The sequence below is a fragment of the Populus euphratica genome, unplaced genomic scaffold (assembly GCF_000495115.2).
Source record: "Populus euphratica unplaced genomic scaffold, PopEup_1.0 scaffold20.1, whole genome shotgun sequence".
NCBI lineage: Eukaryota > Viridiplantae > Streptophyta > Magnoliopsida > Malpighiales > Salicaceae > Populus > Populus euphratica.
Window position 1 is genome coordinate 1,519,446 of NW_011499854.1, and position 20,594 is coordinate 1,540,039.

Genomic DNA, 20,594 nt, shown 5'->3' on the forward strand with positions numbered 1-20,594 from the left:
ATTAACAGTATCGCACCGCTTTGTTATCATTTGTTTTTTGTTTTTTTATTTACGTGGAGTATCCGGACCAACTTGCGAGCACTACGACTAATCTCCACGGTCCATTAAATATCCTATAAACTTAATAAACATATAAAACATCACGAAAATAATAAACATACATATCACCACTCGAAACCATAACAATAAAAGAAGACCAGCTACTTTCATTGCTAGGTTACGCGCTGAAATGCCACTTTTCTGGACGATCATGAGAGATGATGATAAATTGAACGACAAAAAAATAGTACCGGAACTATATTATAAAAAATAGAAGGACGAAATAAAAACACTACTGCATTGCCACCTGATGACGACTGACACTCAAGCTCCACTTTTCCATGTTCAAAGTCCAAGTCCAAAAGGATGGCTATCCCCCTTATCGTGTCTCTCTCTCTCTCTCTCTCACACACACACACACACAGCAGAAAAATCTAAGGTCATTACTTGCTTGCTCTTTGCAGTATATTACAAGAAGAAGGGAAAGGAGAGACAGAATACAGCAACGGTTAATTAATGGGCATTTGTTGCAGCTGTTTAGCTCATAAACCAGCAACAACCCTAGGATTTCAAGACCCAACACCAAGCACCAATGACCATGTCAGTGCAGGTACCACCACAATAATTTTCAACTTGTTCCTACATTAATTTTAGTATTCATTGAATGTTTCGAATTGGGTTTCGTTTGGTTTTGCTCTTGCACTTCTGAAATCTGACTTGGTTTGATAGAATCCACAGTTTTGGTTTAATTTATAACGTATCGTTTGCTTATCTCATGTTTGTGGCTGTGATCAAGTCTTTCTTGTCGGTGTCCCTTCACTCTTTTACTGCTGTTATTGCCTTTTGGAAGAATTTTTTATTTTTAAAATAACAAAGTTTCATAAAATAATACTAATGGAGAATGATATGGTTTGAAAAAATATTTAAAAAATAATATATTTTCAACATAACAATATTTTTAAATATTATTTTTGTACACAGTAATTATATAGGCAATAGTTGTTATTTAGCCGTGTTTCAAAATGTAATCTAATAATTAAAAAAGAGAGAAAAGATAAGATGACAGGATTGAAGAAAGAAATAGTAAAGGAAAAAAAAAATAACAATAAGTTATCAGAGACATGTTAAGGTTCTATTTTTGATATATTTGACATCTTTAAAAAACATCATTACTAAATAATTCTAATAACACCTGAGAAGTCCACTAAATAAATTAAATTAGTTAAAAAATTTGTTCAAGATTAATTATAAATTTATTTGGTGCTATGTTAAAGTGTTGTAATAACTTGTTTGCTTCTACCATATTGCTGGGGTTTTGTTAGGGATTAATTATAACATATTTGGTATTTTTAGAAATATCTTGATGAAACAACTTAAAAAATCATCAAATGAGTTGTAATTAATTAAGGATTTTGTTCGAGGTTAGATATAAACTTATTTGGTGATTTTTTAAATTGTCGTTAAAATCATTTTGTTGATATCATTTTAATAATACCAGGGATGTAAAATTTAGAGTCTTGATGTGTTCATAATGATCCATTCTTTTTATCTTTTTTTTTCCCTACCATATCACCTTATCTTATCTTTCTTTTCTTTGTTAGTCATTGGATCTTAAATGTCATTTCTTAATTATTGAATCTTTATAAAATTTTGGATTAATTTTTATATCTGTTAATTAATTTAAATAAAAAATAACTTTTGATACAACCACATGTTATGTATAATTATTATTCTTAGTAGCCGTTGTGTGAAAATTATATTATTTTCTTAATAATTTTTTAGCCTGTATTGTTTTTCAGAAACTTTTATCATGTTAAAATATAAAACACCTCATTGTCATTGATAGTTGTGTCCAACCCTTGAAGCAATGCAAAGGTGGCATCTTTTTTTGCCTTCTCCATTGTGTTAAGACTTGAGAATATTACTAATGGAACGCAACTCTAGTTGCTTAAGTGGCAGAAAGATAAAGAAAAGGAAAAAATAGAACTCTGCTTTCTGAGTGCAAAAATGGTCACATCATTGGGGACATGTTGGCGCTTCACTTTTTATTGCTTCAAATTTGGAAAATATTGGTTGCGATTTTCTGATTATATGAGTTTGGTTTGCTTACGCAATGGTAATACATCTTTTGTAGGTGGCGATGACTTTGACAACAGCAGGTTATCTATGATAAGCACCAGCATTACAACTTGGATATCTCAACCAAGTAGCAGCTTCACAGCTATTTGGGGTAAAAATGTCCCTGAGAGCAGCCAATTCTCAGATGCAACTGGAAGTGGCGATGGGACTTTACCAAATGGGCAAAGCGCTACCAACTTGAGAGTTTTCACATTGGCACAAGTAAGAGCTGCAACATATAATTTTAGGTCCGATTTGCTGCTGGGAACAGGAGGTTTTGGCAACGTCTATAAAGGTTGGCTTAAGGAGAAGTTGCCTCCGAGGGGTATAAAGAAGACAGCCGTTGCTGTCAAGAAATCGGGTTCTTACAGCACACAGGGATTTAACGAGTGGAAGGTATATGGATTTTCAAATGTTGTATTCACTACCTTTCATACATTCGTACTGTTCTTTGTTGTGTTTGAAGATAACTAAATTCTTTCTTTGCTCAGCCTTTCAAGATCTCTTTTGGAAGAAGAATGTTAGTTCAAAGCTCCTTTTTAATACTTATCCCCTGTAAATATGTAAAATGACTTGGGACTGACAAGTTTTGTTTCTAAAAATTCTGTCTGTTAACTTCACATAATTGAACTGAAAATTCCATGATACTTGAGATTTCATATATTATGCCAAGTTGTCTTTTGAGTTGGTTACGAGATTTTTGGGGGCTAGTTCTTTCTTTTAGGCATTATAAGCTGTTTGCTTAATTACTTGTCCATGTGTTGGTGCAGGCAGAGGTGTATTTCTTAGGATTGCATTCTCATCCGAACCTAGTAAAGCTATTGGGATATTGTTTGGAAGGTGGAGATTGCGTCCTTGTCTATGAGTTCATGAAAAAAGGAAGCTTAGATTTCCATCTCTTTGGAAGTAATAGACATTTACCACTGCTTGGAAATTTTAACATTTTGCAGAACTGGAATTATTATGCACATCTAAATCTTCATTTCCTACTTGTTTTCCATGTTCGCAGAGCGCTCTGTTACACCACTTTCATGGGACATAAGGCTGAAGATTGCGATAGATGCTGCTCGAGGTCTGGCTTACTTGCACACATTGGAGAAGCCGGTGATTTACAGAGATTTCAAGTCCTCCAATATACTACTTGATGAGGTAAGTTCATATGAAGCTTGTACATTCTAAATGTTATTTCAAGACTCCACTAATGATTGAACCGATAACATTCCTTTAGCTCCAGCCTTTAGTTCTTGCCGGATCTACTGAAAATAGTTATGGGAGAATGCAACAAAAAGTTTTCTTTGAGAAAGTGTTTGTTGAAATATTCAAGACGACTCATTTCCTTCCAACTTCTTTATTTTAGTACTATAACGCGAAGCTAGCAGACTTTGGCTTGTCGTTTTGGGGTCCCTTGATTGATTCACATGTCAATACAAGAATCACAGGCACGAAGGGTTATATTGATCCTCAATATCTTGCGACAGGTGCTTATTATTCCTTCTGAACTCGACATTGATGTTGGATTATTTAAGCTAGTTTTGAAGAACTTTGATCATGACTGATTTAAATTTTTTTTTCATGAACTTGATTTCATGCTCTAATTGATAGCATGTTGGTTGGTTAGGAAATTTGCATGTAAAGAGTGATGTGTACGGGTTCGGAGTTCTAGTGGTCGAGATGCTAACTGGCTTACGAGCAGTTGACACGAAACGTCCGAGTGGGAAACAGATACTCGTTGACTGGGTGAAGCCTTATCTGAAAAATAGAAGAAAGTTGAGAAAAATAATGGACTCCCGGTTGGAAGGAAAATATCCTCCCGGAGAGGCTTCCCATATAGCTCACCTTGCTATTAAATGTCTTCAAATTGATACCCGCTTCCGACCATCAATGACAGAAATTGCTGAGACACTTGAACAGATTGATGCCATCCATATGAGACTGGGAGAGCGTAAAATTCTTTCTGGTTAACACAGCTGTTAGTAGCATTTTAGTTTTATTCTCCATCAAGTGTCAACACAGGTGAGAGATCTCTGGTATACTTTCATGAAATGTTTTGAGTTTATGTGACTAGCTGTGGCAGAAAGAGATGGGAGTGTTTGGCTGGTATTAAGGGCACATCCCTACCACGCGCACTGATACATTTTTTGGTGTTTAACGCAGTTGTTCATTTGTCTTTAGCATTGTGTTACAATTATTTCTCTCAGCCCCTGCTGGACTCGCTTGATAGAGTATTTTTAGCAAGGAATCTGTAATTATGGGAAGCCCGTCTCTACTTCATTGGAAAAGGGTTAGTGGTTCTCTAACCTAACTACAAAAAGGTATAATCAGCAGAAAGTTTGTTAATAAACCTGCCACTCTCTGTGTCCTTGCTTGCCATTTGAATCCAATCTTTTGACAGCAATGCGTATTTTCCTGGTTCTCTCTGTGAGCTAGCCCTTGTAGACACTGACAAACCCTCTTTTCACATTACGGACATTAATTATAAAAAAAAAAACCAACATTGGATAACAAGCAACCCACCAACATCGAAGGTAAAATATTGAAAAGATCAAAACACACAATTAGCGCAAAATCTGTACATTAGCTTAAATGATCTCATTGTTTTGGAAACAACAAGGCATAACCAAAAAGAGTTCAACTGCTTTGAGAAATGATTTGATCATTTTTCAAAATGGCTAGTTCTTTTCTAAAAACATCCAGAAATTCTTGGGATTCTTAAAAACTAGGTTGATAGATTATAAAAAGATCTAAACAAATGAGTATAAAATTATTTTTAAAGACTAGTTTGTTTTCTAAACTTAGGAAAATAGAAATGATATTTTAAATACTTATAAAAATCTTCTAAAGACAAAATTATGAGTGGTTTAATATTTTTTTTTAATAAGTATTGATAAAAGATTTTTTAGTAAAAAATTAAGGATAATAATTTAAGTCTAAACCTGTAAAATGATTGTATTTGGTTTTATATTTGCAAAAAATCATGTAATGGTTTGATTTTACAATTAAGAAAGACAAGTGTGTGATAATAAAATTCTTGAATAGAAGTTCAAGAAAAAAAAAAGTCAAATCTTTATAAATTTTGATGCAATCTTTCTAAATTCCCGTTTTTTAATTATTATTTATTATTTTCTCATTTTGTTGGATATTTAAGATTGCATTTTATTAAAGAAAATTTTTTAATTTATAGTTTTACTTGTCATGCTTAATTTACCCTTCAATTATGTTTATGTCAACCCCTTAATCCTAGAAATGCAAAAATAAAATTGAAAAATTACAAAAGCCTAAAATCATAAGATATTTATTTGAAAGATAATCTAAGCCACCCAAGTGGGTTTATTGAAAGCTAGAATAAATTTTAATTAAAAATTATATGAAGCTCGGAGAGTTCGCAGGTACTTGATTGAAAACGGCTCATGGCCAAAGATTTATGTAGAAATGTGGTTGAAAAACACCACATAATAAAAACCCATAAAAGGCTGGTTAGAAAATACAAAAGGCCAACAATGATGAAAGCAATTAACCTACAATGATCGATGACGCTCTCATAACAAGAAAAAAAAGAGAGAATTATATTAAACAGTAATGTTAAATTATTAGATATGTCTATGTTTATATAGTGAATATAATAAGAGACACTATGGCAACAAATTAAATCAAATTATATTCATAAATAATCTGATCTTCTTATTCTCCTCTGATTTCTGATCTTCTTATTCTCCTCTGATTACGATCTTCAAATAATCCTATCTGATTTCTTGGTTGGTTTTAATTGCTTTATAATCTTTTTTATATTATATTTTCTAATAAATCCTAAACCATTTTTTTGCAAACGATTCCGAGAATCCTCAGGTCAAGGTTTTTTTTTTTTTTTTTATGTTCTCTAGCAACAGGGATTCATAGGTTTTTAGAAAAAACAGAGCATTTTAAGTTCAAATAATGTTTTCATCAAAATCAATATTCAATGAAAATGTAACTATTTAGGTGGTGCTCAAGTGATAAAAACTTGAGACTAAGAGGTTTGCTCTCTCTGTAGTTTCAAATTCGAGTCCTTGGTTGCTCATATGATGGCCACTGGAGGCTTACATGGTCGTTAATTTCAGGGCCCGTGGGATTAGTCGTGGTGCGCGCAAGCTGACCCGGTCACCCATATTAATAAAATATATATATATATATATATATTCAATGAAAATGAGCGGAATGATGTCAATGGTTAGAAACGGACCTTCCATGAGTTGTCCAGGAGAGGAGCAGGGTCTGGTTCAGGGAATGGATCCAGGGCTAGTGCTGAAGCTGGAGATGGGGCAGTTGCAGCAGGAAGGGCTTGTGCTAGGGTTGGATTTGACTAAACACGACAGCAAGTCCCCTTAAAAGAATTGTATCTTGAACCAATGATCACACAAATGTGGACTAGGTAAAGGGCTTTTAAAAAAAAAATCATCATCAACAACGTACTTATCACCCGCTCACTTGTATTAACTATTATCTCTTCTTTTCTCTACATTATTTTGCATTAAATACTGATAATTTGTTGCTGGATTCACTGTAATTGTTCCCTGTTTATCTTCTGATGATTTCTCTTCATACGACAGATTCCTGTCACAGAATGCGTTCATTTAATCTGTATTTTTTCTCAATCAACCGGATGGAAATAAATAAATATCCATTTATGAAGTAATAGATCACACAGGAAAAAATAACTTTACGCAAGCATCCTAAATGGGATTTTGATTTGACAATTGCAGAGCTAAAGGGAAAAAAAAACATGCAGCGGAGGTTTAATCCTTATATGAAGACATCTAATAATAAAGCGAGCAGAACTATTTTAAATGTCTTTGTTCTGATGTGAGGTATGGAGGTTTAATCCTTCTAATGTATCGGCAACTTCCTTCATTGATGGCCGGGACATAGGAACTGGGTTAAGGCATCTCAGAGCAAGCATAGCCACTTCTGAAGCTTGTTTGGTTGCATACTTCCCCTGCAACCTGGGATCCATTGTATGCCTCAACTTTGTTCTATCTGATAGAATTGGCAAAGTCCATCCCAGCAGATTTTGTTTCTCAGGTGGGCGATTTTTTATCAATTGCTCGTAATCCTGTCAGCATCTCGACCAAAACTACTCCGAAACTGTACACATCGCTCTTCACATACAGTCTTCCTGACCAATCAACAAACTAAATGTCATGGCTTTGAAGTGAAGTAAGCACAGATTTTGTGATCTCTTTGAAGCAAAACATCATTGAACCATCAAGACATCCAAAGCTTAAAAGGTGCAAGAAATCAATCACCTCCAGTCTTGTATTCAGGGCCAACATAACCACGAGTGCCCAAAACATTTCCTGTTACATATTGACTGCCATCATTGGGTCCCCATTTTGCTAAGCCAAAATCTGACAACTTTGGAATATAGGACTGCATGCAGAGACTTTGATGTTAGGAATAATCTTAGGGGTGTCTTTTCAGTTTAAATTTTTTGTCTGGTCTTTTGATTGCTTTAAAATATAATTATGGATTAAAAAAAGAAGAAGAAGAAGAAGTAAGTGAACTATGAGACCTGTTGGATATCATTTCAATTTCTATCTTCATTTTTTTTTGTCTTCTTTTCATGTTTTGCTTTTGATATTTATTTTCTTAGACGATGACAATTTGTTTGGTAACAAAATGCTAGTTTTTGCATTAATTATTGAATTAGTATTTAGCACTAGTGTGATCTCCTTTTGCCATCAATGAGAGGTAGGATTATAATTTGCAGAAAAACTTAAAAAGAGAAGGCAATGTTCAAAGATAAAATAAGGTAATTTTTATCTGTTTACAGTTGGATATTCAGAAACTACACAGAACTTTACCTCATTAAGCAAAATATTTGAGGTCTTGAAGTCTCTGAAAATTACTGGCCTCTCCATTGCATGCAAATAAGACAAGGCTTGAGCCATTCCTGCAGCAATCTTTACCTTTGTTTGCCAAGGAAGTATGCGGTCTGAGCGCTCTGCACAGCACAGAGGTTTTTGATCTATGAAATTAATTACTGCATAATGAATCTCTTGAATAACTAGATTTTCAACAATGCAGACTGCAGGTTCTTACTCCCAAACAAATGGTAATTTAAACTGCCTTTCTCCATGAATTCATAGACAATAAGCAACTCTTTATCTCCTTCAGCCTGACAGTATCCTAGCAGCTTTACAATGTTAGGATGAGAAACCCTTGCTAAGAAACCGACCTCCGTCTGTACCAATAAATTTCCACAAGTTGTAAACAGTATAATTAATTATAATACGCTTACAGGAAACAATAGGAGAATTTGAAAGCTAGCAAAGTTTAGGTTCAAATACGAGGCTAAATAACCATACGTCAAAACCAAACATGCAAGGGTAAGAATAATTGAATATACCAACGCGTATAGTCGTACCAGAAATTAATAAAAGGATATCCACCTCTTTCATTGTTGATTAAGTTACTCTAACAACGATGAAAGGGTTTTCTGCCGATACTAGTTTATTTATTTATTTATTTTAAATGGATAACTAAGGCTAGATTAGAGAACTTTTTTAACCTAATTTTTACAATTTCATTCATCGTATAAGTATCTAGTCATTACTTGAATTTAATGTGTTTCATTTATAACTATAAAAAATATATTTTTATTCAAAAAATTTAAATATTTAAGTTGAGATGATATAATATTAGAATTTTATTGATTAAATAATTATAAGTTTAAATTTTATTATCTTTATTTTATATGATAAAATTAATAGTAGTGTAGTATAAGTCTCTGTATATTTTAAATTTAAAAAGATTTCACTTTTAAAATTATATGAAAAAATAATATAAACTGGATATGATGATATTCAAAAAAATAACTTCATCTATGATATCCATAGAAAATAGAAGTACTAGCCCATAAGGCCTAACTAATCTTAAAAAATACGTTAAGAGATGAGAATTGTCCATGAGCTTTTAAGGGACTTCATATCCATAGATTCTAATATCATTTAATATATATATATATATATATTAATTTTAAATTTTAAATTAATATATAAATTATATTATTTTGTAATAAATATTTCAAGTAAAAAGATTTTAAGTTTAAGATTTGTATAATCTCATCACTATCTTATATTTAATTTTAACAAATAGAATGTGGTAATAAAATTTAAATTTATTATAGCTTGATTAATAAAGTTCTAATTCTATAAGTTAAGAATCATCTCACTTTAATTTTTTTTTTTAATTTTAGATTGATATGGTATGAATATTATTTCAAATAAATAAATAGATAATATAATATAATGGAGAATTACTTGCCACTGTCGAAGTCCGTGCTTGCTGTTTGAATCCAATTTCTTGACAGCAATGCGAAGTTTCCTAATACCCTCAATCGGCAGCTTTTGGTTGAGCAAACCCTTGTAGACACTGCCAAACCCTCCCTTTGCCAGCAACATATCACTTCTAAAATTGAAGGTTGCTTCCTTCAATTGCTTCAGCGTGAAAACTATCTTAACTCTGACACAATCTTGAAAAGCTGAGAATTCAACTTCCTCCTCTTAACTCTGACACAATTTTATCTTGAAAAGCTGAGAATTCAACTTCCTCGGGGACAAATTTACCCCGAATAGTTCCCTTTGCTTGAGACATCCTTGTTGTGACATTGGTGGTGGCTATAGAGAACCAGCTGTTGCCGGAGACGTTGTTAGCCAGCGAAGATATATCACCTGAGTCCAAGTTATACAAAATGGTAAAACAGAGGCCCTGCAACATAATGACATTGATAACGAGCAAGAATAAGGACGTGGTTATGGTCAACATTCAGAAACCAACCTTCAGTGAGATTTCCAGGGGAGGTAGGAACTATGTCTGGGTCAGGTAATGGATCCAGGGCTAGTTCTGGAGCTGGAGTTGCAGCTGGGACTGTTGCAGGATCTGTAGCTGCGGCAGTTGCAGGAGCTGTAGCTGGGGCAGTTGCAGGATCTAGGCCTGCGGCTGAATTACAAGAAATGCAACTGCAGCAAATCCCCATGAAAAGAAGTCTATCTTTCTTGTATCAATAATCACAATGTCTCCGGAAAAATGAGTGAGAGAGATTCATTGATTTAGATAAGTTCATTCTCAAGCGCCGACGAAATGTCTCCCTGGCAAGATGGTAAGAAATAAGTTAAAGGGCGCGGGGTCGCACGCCACCGTTTTATAGATTGACATGGTGATTTACTTTTTAGTCCCTTTTCTTTCTTTCTTTTCTAATTACATTTTTATAAGCTCCAATTGATGAACTGTTAAAATATATTTATTAAGGAATGAAAAGATTCAAAGATAAATGATTAAACAGAAAAACACAACAAATGAGATGGTTTTTCTAAGCTTGGGCCAAAACACACTTTGATCCTCTAACTTTACAAATTATAAACTTTTAGTCCCTAAAAATTTATGAAATTTTATTTTGATCCTAAAATTTATTTTATTCATTTTTTGGTTCATGATTTGAGAGATGAAAGAGAAAATAGTTGTATTTAGATAGTAGAGAAAAAAATCACAATTGAGATTGAATCTAACTATAAAAATAAAAATAAGTGATGTCATTATCAAATAATTTTTTTTGTTAAAAAGAGTTTATCTAATGTTTTTTTTTAAAATAACTTGCTTGAAATGATAGATTTGAACCCGAAAAAAATTTTAGTTTTAAATTGATGGTAGATTTTGAGTTAATTTTTGGATTATTAAGTGCTATGAATATGTTTTACGAGGTACATGTTTATGATATTGTTTTTTGAGTTTAAAATAAGTGTTTCTTGGTCTGAAACAAATAAGTCTGATTTTTTAATAAGTAAAAATCACTAAATTTTGAGCAGAGTATGCAAGGCAAACCTTAAATTTTTCTTTTAAAAAAAGCCTAGATACGCGGATTGCTCCAAAATCACACACCTTGGGCTTTTCTAGAGGTGAAGGAGCTCTAAATCACCTAAGCTTGAGAGGCTAAGCTTTTATTAATTTTTTTTTCCTTTTGTATTGTTACCCGTTACATTTGATATTTAAAAAAAAAAAACTTTTTTTAGTTTCATTATTTAAAATTTGATTAATTATTAATTGGACAATGAAATTTGTTTAATTTTATTTTTTTAATCACTTAATATTTAGTTATTTCTTAATTTTATAAATATTTATTTTAGATTTAAAAAATTAAAAAAAAATTATTAAACCCTAATTAAAAATATAATTCAGGTCATAATTTTGACTAGTTAATTTCAGATGGGTATGAATCAAGTTTTATAATTGTTTTTTTATAAATAATTTTTAATTTATTTAATTACATATATGCATTAAATTTTTAAATCTTGTTTATATCTTTTTTATGTACAAAAATACATCATAAAAGTCTACATTTTTTTTTTTGAAATAATATATATATAGAGAGAGAGAGAGACACACTCCTTTCACTCTCTTACCCTTCTATTTGATAATGATGTCTAACAATAATAAGAATAAGAAAATGATCTACAAATAATTTTTTTTTATACAAATTGATGAAAATATAAGTGTAATAAATATGTTGAAATAGCTATCCAGATTTTTTTGGAACTTTTTGTCTTTTAGTTCTAGAAACATGTGGGAGGTTGTACTTGCGCTTGAATATTAAGCTATGTAATCTCTAAAATACTTGGGAAGGTTTCGTTTAAATATCTTGTCACACTGTCCACTTGGTAAGAAAGATCTACACTAACGTGCATCGAATTAGCAGCCTCTTTGTGTGTGATTGTTGCCTTCATTGGACAGGTGTGCATGGGAGAGATGAAGAGTGTTTGTAAACTGTGTTTTTTTAATTTTTAATTTTTTTATTATTTAATTTATTTTAATATATTTTTAAATAAAAAATACTTCTATTTTAATATGTTAATATTAGAAATAATTTTTAAAAAATAAAAAATTATTTTAATATATTTTTAAATAAAAAATACTTTAAATCATTATCATTATCACATAACAAAATATACTGGAATCACGCATGCTTGTACGGTGAGTGGTAGCAGTACAGGACTTCCACTTATAAAGAGAGTAGTGTTTAGTGTGTAAATGTGACCCACCATTAATTAATTAATTAATTAATTCTTTTTTTTCTAATTACATTTTTATAAGCTCAAATTGATGACCTGTTAAAATATATTTATTAAGGAATAAAAAGATTTAAAGATAAATGATTAAACAGAAAAACACAAAAAATGAGATGGTTTTTCTAAGCTTGGGCCTAAACATACTTTGATTCTCTAACATTGTAAATTATAAATTTTTAGTCCTTAAAAATTTATGAAATTTTATGTTGATCCCAAAATCTATTTATTTATTTTTTGATTCATGATTTGAGAAATGAAAGAGAAAATAGTTGAATTCAGATCATAGAAAAAAAAATTATAATTGAAATTGATTCTAATTATAAAAATAAGTGATGTCGTTATCAATTAATTTTTTTTATTAAAAAGAGTTTATTCAATGTGTTTTTTTTAAAAACTTGCTTGAAATGGTAGATTTGAACCTGAAAAAAAATTTGGTTTTAAGTTGGTTGTGAATTTTGAGTTAATTTTTGAATTATTAAGTGATGAATATGTTTTACAATGTCCATGTTTATAATATTTTTTTTTGAATTTAAAATGAGTGTTTCGTGGTCTGAAACAAATAAATCTGATTTTTCAATAATTAGAAATCACTAAATTTTTGACAGAGCATGCAAGGCAAACCTTAAATTTTTCTTTTAAAAAAAGTCCAGACACGTGGATTGCTTCAAAATCACACACCTTGGGCATTTCTAGAGGTGAAGGAGCTCTAAGCTTGAGAGGCTAAGCTTTTATTATTATTTTTCTTTTTGTATTGTTACCCATTACATTTGATATTTTTAAGAAAAATTTCTTCTTTTTTTAACTTTCATCACTTAAAATTTGATTAATTAATATTATTATTTGGACAATAAAATTTGCTTAGTTTAATTTTTTTAATATTTAGTTAGCTCTTAATTTTATAAATGTCTATTTTAAATTTAAAAAATTAAGAAAAATTATTGAATTCTAGTTAAAAATATAATTCAGGTTATGATTTTGACTAGTTAATTTCAGATAGGTATGAATCAAGCTTTATAATTATTTTTATATAAATAATTTTTAATTTATTTAATTATATATATTCATTAAATTTTTAAATCTTGTTTGCTTCTATTTTATGTACAAAAATACATCATAAAAGTCTACATTTTTTTTTTTGAAATAATATATATATAGAGAGAGAGAGAGACACACTCCTTTCACTCTCTTACCCTTCTATTTGATAATGATGTCTAACAATAATAAGAATAAGAAAATGATCTACAAATAATTTTTTTTTATACAAATTGATGAAAATATAAGTGTAATAAATATGTTGAAATAGCTATCCAGATTTTTTTGGAACTTTTTGTCTTTTAGTTCTAGAAACATGTGGGAGGTTGCGCTTGAATATTAATATTAAGCTATGAAAGGTTTTAGAGCTTCTCTTAAAAAAAAAAATATACCTAATAGTGTACACTCTTAAATCTTGTAATAGAAATAAAACAAAATCGTTATTGAGATCTCATGCTATAAAATTAATAAATGGCAATGAAAAATAATATCTATCAACTTATATATTTTTAAATTTTTATTCCATAAATAATGTCTTTTTATTTATTATTTAAAAAATTCATAATATCCCAAAACACATTCACAATACAAATACCTACTCTTCTTTCATTAAAAATTATCTTTAAATTTTATCTGCAGAACTCATTACGATGCAAGTTATTTATTAAAACTCCAGGGTAGACAACAATTTAAAAATAGTACTATTAATTTATAAGCATTATTATCATCCTATTTTATATATCTACACTTGTGTTATGCTGTTAGTCCACATTTGCTTCTCAAAAAAAGTTATTTTTAGGTGCTCCAATGTGGAAAAAAAAAAATTAATGGCTTGAGTTATAATCATGGTGATGTTCATTAAGTTGATTTTATTTTAATTATATAATAAAAAAAATATAACGATAGAAAATACATAAAAAATAAAACAAAACATAATAATTATGATAACTAAAAAAAAAACCTTAAAAGTATCAAATTAAATAAAAAAAACTTGACTAAAACTAAGTCAAAGTAGCATGAAAAACATATAACCTAAATAATAAAGATTGAGCCAACTTAAGTTAATTTGTCAAATATATGACTAGGTTATAAGATATAAATAACTCAATAGAAAAGAAATCAAAGGAAGTCACAAAGGTAATTTTTTTAAAAAATAAAAACTAATTCAAATGGAATTAAAAAAGAAAATTTCAATCCTTGACAAATCTAAGATTAAAGGATATAAATTGAAAAAAAAATAACAATACAAAAAATTAAAAAACCAAAAAAATTAATTAAAAAATGAGGATAAAAAATAAAAATTAAAAGAAGAGATCATATTTGATATAAAAATCAAATTAAATAAAATTTCAAAGAATAAAATGTTTTAAAAAAAATACTAGTTAAAAGAAGGAGGACTACATTTAATATAAAAAACAAATCAACTTAAATTTTAAAGACTAAAATTAAAAAGAAAAAAATAAAAACTAAAAGAATGAGATCTGAATCTAATAAAAAAATTAAAAAAAAATTAATATAAAAAGATAAAATTAAAAAAAAACTAATCAATGTGAAACAATTAAAAATTAATTAAAAAATAAGAATTATAATAAAAATAAAAATAAAATGGGAAGATGCATTTTTTTTTCCTTGGCCAACACGCGTCCTGAGGCCATAAAAGAGAAAAAAAAAAAAAAGGGGGAATAAAAATCCACCCATTGTCAAATCATCGAGAACCACCATAGACCAGCTAGCCAATGGAAACCTTGATACTTGCCGGAGATGGTGACACGAAGGTACAATGTTTTTTGCCACTGTATCACATGTCATGCGCTCCATGAATGTGACGTATCAACCCACGTGCAAGTGCTTTTTCCCAAGAGGTCTGATGTTTTTTTAATTTTATTCCTCCAAAAAAACCAAACTAACCCTTATTCACATTGTTTTAACGCAAAAACCAGGATAAAAGTTCCAAAACGCCCTTAGATGGAAGCCTATAAACTTTCGGATATAAGGGCATAAAAGTAATTATGTTATATATTAAAAACGAATTTACGAATCCTTTATAGCCTAAATACTGTTTGGAGCATGATTACATTTATTTTTTATTTATAAAAATATTAAAATAATATATTTTTTATTTTTAAAAATTATTTTTAATATTAGTATATTAAAATAATTTAAAAATATTAATTTAAAATAATTTTTAAAAAATATTTTTAAAATATAAAAATAAATAAACAATAGATAATTTTGGCCATAAAGGTTTGACCATAATTATAGTGTGCAACCAAATATAACATAATCAAAATACCCTTTACTGCAATGTTTATTTTTTTTTTTTGTTTGTAATGACTAATCTGATAAATACAAATCAACAATAAAAATTAAAAGTTTGTTTAAGAATATAGTTATAATTATTTTTTAAAATATTTTTAATTTAAAAATATATTAAAATAATATTTTTTTTATTTTAAAAAAATTATTTATAATATTAATGTATAATATTTAAAAAGATAAAATTTTTAAAAAATATTTTTAAAACAGAAATAAACAGATAAGATACCTTAAACACCAAGGATAATATATTTTTTTATCAGTGGAGGTAAAATATTTTAAAAAATAATATTAATGTATAATATTTTAAAAAATAAAATAAAAAAATAACTTTTATCACAGGAAACAAACAGATAAGACACCTCAAACACCAAGGATAATATATTTTTTTTTATCCGCGGAGGCAAAATAGTTACTTTATTACAGACATACAGAAAACAAACAGACAAGACACCTCAAACACCAAGGATAATATATTTTTTTTTATCCGCGGAGGCAAAATAGTTACTTTATTACAGAAATCCAAAATAATCTGTATGTCTACAGTGAAATAAGCAGGCCTTCAGAGTTTGTTTAAATTATTGATATTGTTATTTGTTTAAATTATTGTTGGGGAGAATTTACTTGCTTGAGATGAGAACAGAAAAGTTCTCTTCCCTATCTTTACCTTCGAAAAGTCTCCTTTTCGACTTATAAACCCCTAGAAAAACCAAACCACATCAAACAAACCAGCCTTAAAAACGAAAACCCAAATCAGAATATCGACCTGAACAACACAAGAATCATCGAAGATGGCGTATGTCGATCATGCATTCTCAATAACTGATGAGGATTTAATGGTGGAGACATCGTATGCAGTCAATAATAAGCCTCCAATTAAAGAGATTGCTCTTGCTGTTTCTCTTCTTGTTTTTGGTGTCGTTGGTATTGTTTTGGGCATTTTCATGACTTGCAACAGTGTTGGTGGTGATAGAGCTCATGGTAATTTCAATTTCTTTTTTTTTAATAGTTTTTGCCTCTCTCTGTTTTTTTTTCCTTTTCTGTTTCTAGATGTTTGAAGTTAAAGTTTTGTGCTTTTTTATTGGAGTATTGAATGCAAAATTAAAATTCCATTTTGATTTTTACCTCAATTTATAAGATTCCTGATTTCTGATTTTTTTAAGTGGGTTTTGTGATTTTTATTTATTTAACTGAAGGGTTGAATGCAAAATTAAAAAAACCCTGTTCATTTTTAGCAGAATTAAAAGATCTCTAATTTAGCTATTCAGTTTTTAAATTAGGTTCTTTGAAGACATTAAATCTTGGGGTTTGTTGTTTGGTTTTGATAGTTTTAAGAACAAAAGAAAGAAAAGATGGGTTTTTTTTAATGGCTGTAATGTGTGAAGTTTATTTTTCTTAAAAAAATAATGTGACCGAGATGCGATCTGAATTGAATTTTCGTGATCGAATCAGGGCTTTTCTTTGCAATATTGGGAGTGGTGCTGTTTATACCAGGGTTTTACTATACTAGGATTGCATATTTTGCATATAAAGGATACAAGGGCTTCTCTTTCTCCAACATACCGCCTGTTTAATTGATGATAAGCAAGATCAAAAAGTTGGGATCTTGTCCTCCACGCTTGTACATATCTTTCTCGAGTTGTGCTTCTTCTTTGATGTGCCTTCTCATGTTTTCTCTTTTTAATAATTATGTGTATTAGATGGTAGTTTTCTAAACAATTGATTTGTTATTTGATGTAACGGGTTGTTTTTTCACGTCTATTAAGGATGTAATATAGTGTTCACAATCTTTAGTTTCCATGTATTTCATGAGGCTTGAATCTTATAAAGCGTTGTACACCCAATTGGCAAATACGTATTATCTAATAGTTTTGGCTTGAGCGATCATTCACTTGTTTTTCATGATGCTCAGATCTTAGAATGGACTTATTTATGTCTCCGCAATTTATTAACACGGTACCTTTTATGTTTGAGATATGACGTTGGATGAAAGTTTTATTATAAGGTTATATAGTCTCGGAGGATGGTACATAATGAATCAGTGTTGCATTTAGAAAATTTATGGTAGAAAACCCTGTGTTTGTCGGTGTTTAAAAGTGGGAGTCTCATCTAGAAAAGTTCTATGTTTTGCTAGTATTAAGCTAAGCAAATCATATCTGTGTATGATATCTATTACGTAACTTCCTAGGACTTGGTGGCATAACGTGTTTGTCTTTCAAATCTTGATAGAATTGGGAAGGTCTAGGGTGGGATTTTCTTCAGATTCAGCAAAGCTGTAATCGTACTGTCAGTATCTCAATTCATTTTCTTCTACAGGTGGAAATTGTAAGGTCCAAAAATCAAGTTTGGAGTTGTTGTGACTCTTTATTCTGTAATAGGTTTTGAGTTCTGGTGGCACTCTAGTGTTTTATCCTTAAACCTGTAAACGGTTGGGTGTTATTTGAGATTCCCAGGAATGTCATGGTCCTCTATTTCAAGTTATTTCTGTCACTTTTTCTAATTGGGAATGCTTGTATCCTAAGTTATGCTCCTAGGATGGTAAATGATGGTCAATTCTCCACAACTGCAGGTTGGTATTATTCCATTATAGCTGCTGCACTCAATGTTTATACTAGTTGTTTCGTTAATGAGAAGTATTTTTCGCCTCTTTCCTTTAACTTGCACTGGTTTCGGCAAGCATTTGAAACCTACTCTAGCAGCGGGCAGGATTTTAACCTGCCTAACCACAATGTACATCAAAGTTCTGGTTGGTGGCATTTGCACCATGACAAGTATTGCTACTTACGCTGTGTTTTTCTGTGACCATAAAATTTGACGATGATAGCATGCACCATGCAGGTAGCTCCCCAATTATCATTTGCGTGGCTGCCCAAAAGCCATGGTAGTATGGATTTACTTTGGTTGTGACTCGACTCGGAAAATATTTAGAAGCTGACGACAAACATTGATTTTACCTTCAACTCAAAAGGGCAAAGCTCAATTTGCTGCGTCATCAATGATGTTCATGAACTCGACATATACACCAATTGATGCTCATTGCAGCGGTTCCCGCATGCTTTGGAGAAGACATGTACACCAATTGATGCTCTTTGCAGCAGTCCTCACATGCTTTGCAGAAGACAATTTACTTCGTAATTATTATAGAAAATACTAAAATGCATGCCTAAATCACTGTAAAAGGCGCAACTATAACCCCTCGCACAATTTATTTCGGATGGTTAAAGTAATTTTTTATTTGCTGTTTTGGTAATCCAACTTTTTACTCATCGTATGACTTTCTTTATGGCTAAATTGATGATCAATTACTTTTGTTATGTTATGAAAAGACAAGATTGAAAGATAAGAGGGTCAAAGGTTAGGGAAAATAGGTGGCAATTTAAAAGTTTGCATGAAAAGTTTAGTTTAGTCCTTAAAATTTCTAATTTCTAGATTTTCTATCATAAAAATCTTAGTTGATGTTGATTTTGATAAAAACAATTATCAATATTTGTATCAGTAAGTTTTATTTAATGAGATGGATTCTACTACGGTGTTGTTCGTCTTCTATCTTGTCAAAGATGATAGAAACAGGCTCTCGGAAAGATTTTTTAGTTTTAGCGTGGTTTTTGAACCAATTTTTAGCTAATTTGAGCTCATGGAAGGGTTTATTTAGGATGCGACAGTTCTAATGCTACCAACGGCATCGTTAGCTACTTGACTAGCGTCTTCATACATCACCTATATGATTTACATCATCACTGGTTTACCCAAAACATATCCATTGTTTGTGAGATTACAGAAGATATGGGGGAAGACCTACCTCTGCATCAGCACTGAAACCCTGCACAAACTTTGCCTGAATATACCATTGGATTAAAAACAAGGGAGATATAGCAATAATCATCAAGGATAACATTTGCTGCAAATGCTATAATCAAGGCTGTCAAGATTGATGATGTATTCTCAATGATCTCCAACAAGACTTCTAACTGCAAATGCTATAAGCAAGGCTTCCAAACAACGAAATTGGCTCCTCGGGCTTGTTGACGTATAGAAACCGTGTAATCGTGTTCATCGTCATGGACGCTAAGTGTTAAGGAGCGTTGGCTTCCTGTTGAAACTCCGGTAATGGATCTTCGAAAAGAATGTCTCTGGCTCAGAGAAATAGAGCCATACCTGGCAATGGACTTACCGGTGTCCAAATTCTTTTCCAACGTATTTGGATCAATATCCTGAGACTCTTTGGATTCCTTGGCTTCTTCTTGGAGGCGAATTAATTGGGAGTAGGCCCCTTCTGGATCTTTTATCAGTCATCATGGCTGCCTACAATGTTTGAAGATTTAGTTGGGGAACGATATAGAAATTTAAAGATGAAGCAGCAAGTATAGCAATACCTTTCTCTATAATTTTTCCCAAATGAACCACGCAAATGCAGCCATCCTACTCAATTGCTTGAAGCATAAGAGTTATGGTGATCGATCTAGATGTAGATTAATTGCTAAAAAACTTGTCAAAATTAAAAATAAAATAAAGAAAACTAAGTTGCTCAAGAAAACATCAAGGAAACAACATATTACTCTAAAGAAAGAGGTTTACCTCGGGCATTTGGTCAATGAATTTGGCAGCATTGGCAAGTTCAATTGCTGTTCTAGTCTCTTGATCAGGTGCATTTTCTTTTCCATATGAAATGTTTTCCTTTATGCTAGTTGCAAATAAAATAGGTTCCTGGCTGCGAGAACAATCTTCTCCCTTATCCAACGAAGCTTCAGCTTCTTTGAATTAACACCATCTGTAAGTACTTGGCCGGAATCAGGATCATAAATCTCTCAACACGACTAATAACAGTTGACTTTCCTCTTCCACTTTGTCCAACTAAAGCTGCAGTTGTGCCACTTGGATCTTGTAACGAAAATGCAGAAAAGATTAGAACATCAGGCCTGGCTGGATAGCTGAAATACACATCTTTGAGTTCAATTTCTCCTTTCACATCTTCCAATTTGATGCACTAGTGTCATA

The 20,594-nt window shown here is 30.9% G+C and overlaps 2 protein-coding genes and 1 pseudogene across 4 annotated transcripts; 2 read left to right on the plus strand and 1 right to left on the minus strand.

Annotated features, from left to right (window-relative positions):
- Nucleotides 1-254: 254 nt before the first annotated feature.
- On the plus strand, nucleotides 255-4,494 carry LOC105122578 (probable serine/threonine-protein kinase Cx32, chloroplastic). Of its 3 annotated transcripts, XR_841713.1 has the most exons (7): nucleotides 255-649; nucleotides 2,174-2,553; nucleotides 2,928-3,063; nucleotides 3,167-3,306; nucleotides 3,515-3,635; nucleotides 3,776-4,170; nucleotides 4,312-4,494. XR_841713.1 is itself a non-coding variant. In XM_011021789.1 (6 exons), exons 1-6 carry the CDS (start codon nucleotides 556-558, stop codon nucleotides 4,117-4,119), a joined length of 1,215 nt encoding a protein of 404 aa, XP_011020091.1. In that variant the 5' UTR covers nucleotides 255-555; the 3' UTR covers nucleotides 4,120-4,392. The 3 variants fall into 3 exon arrangements, 2 of the variants coding, with proteins under 2 accessions (XP_011020091.1, XP_011020092.1); XM_011021789.1 differs by having other exon boundaries at nucleotides 3,776-4,392; XM_011021790.1 differs by having other exon boundaries at nucleotides 555-639; nucleotides 3,776-4,392.
- A 2,298-nt stretch (nucleotides 4,495-6,792) lies between these two features.
- On the minus strand, nucleotides 6,793-10,279 carry LOC105122579 (probable serine/threonine-protein kinase Cx32, chloroplastic; annotated as a pseudogene).
- Nucleotides 10,280-16,205: 5,926 nt separating this feature from the next.
- On the plus strand, nucleotides 16,206-17,486 carry LOC105122580 (transmembrane protein 230-like). Its single transcript, XM_011021792.1, has 2 exons — nucleotides 16,206-16,580; nucleotides 17,052-17,486. The coding sequence occupies exons 1-2, from the start codon at nucleotides 16,391-16,393 to the stop codon at nucleotides 17,171-17,173; spliced, it is 312 nt and encodes a 103-aa protein (XP_011020094.1). The 5' UTR covers nucleotides 16,206-16,390; the 3' UTR covers nucleotides 17,174-17,486.
- Nucleotides 17,487-20,594: the final 3,108 nt, after the last annotated feature.

Bases quoted from the DNA above. Each gene is read 5' to 3' on its own strand.
- LOC105122578 (XM_011021789.1), top strand. From the start codon at position 556: ATGGGCATTTGTTGCAGCTGTTTAGCTCATAAACCAGCAACAACCCTA. The intron at 650-2,173 runs GTACCACCACAA...CATCTTTTGTAG, and splicing joins CAATGACCATGTCAGTGCAG to GTGGCGATGACTTTGACAAC. The intron at 2,554-2,927 runs GTATATGGATTT...GTGTTGGTGCAG, and splicing joins AGGGATTTAACGAGTGGAAG to GCAGAGGTGTATTTCTTAGG.
- LOC105122580 (XM_011021792.1), top strand. From the start codon at position 16,391: ATGGCGTATGTCGATCATGCATTCTCAATAACTGATGAGGATTTAATG. The intron at 16,581-17,051 runs GTAATTTCAATT...TGATCGAATCAG, and splicing joins TGGTGGTGATAGAGCTCATG to GGCTTTTCTTTGCAATATTG.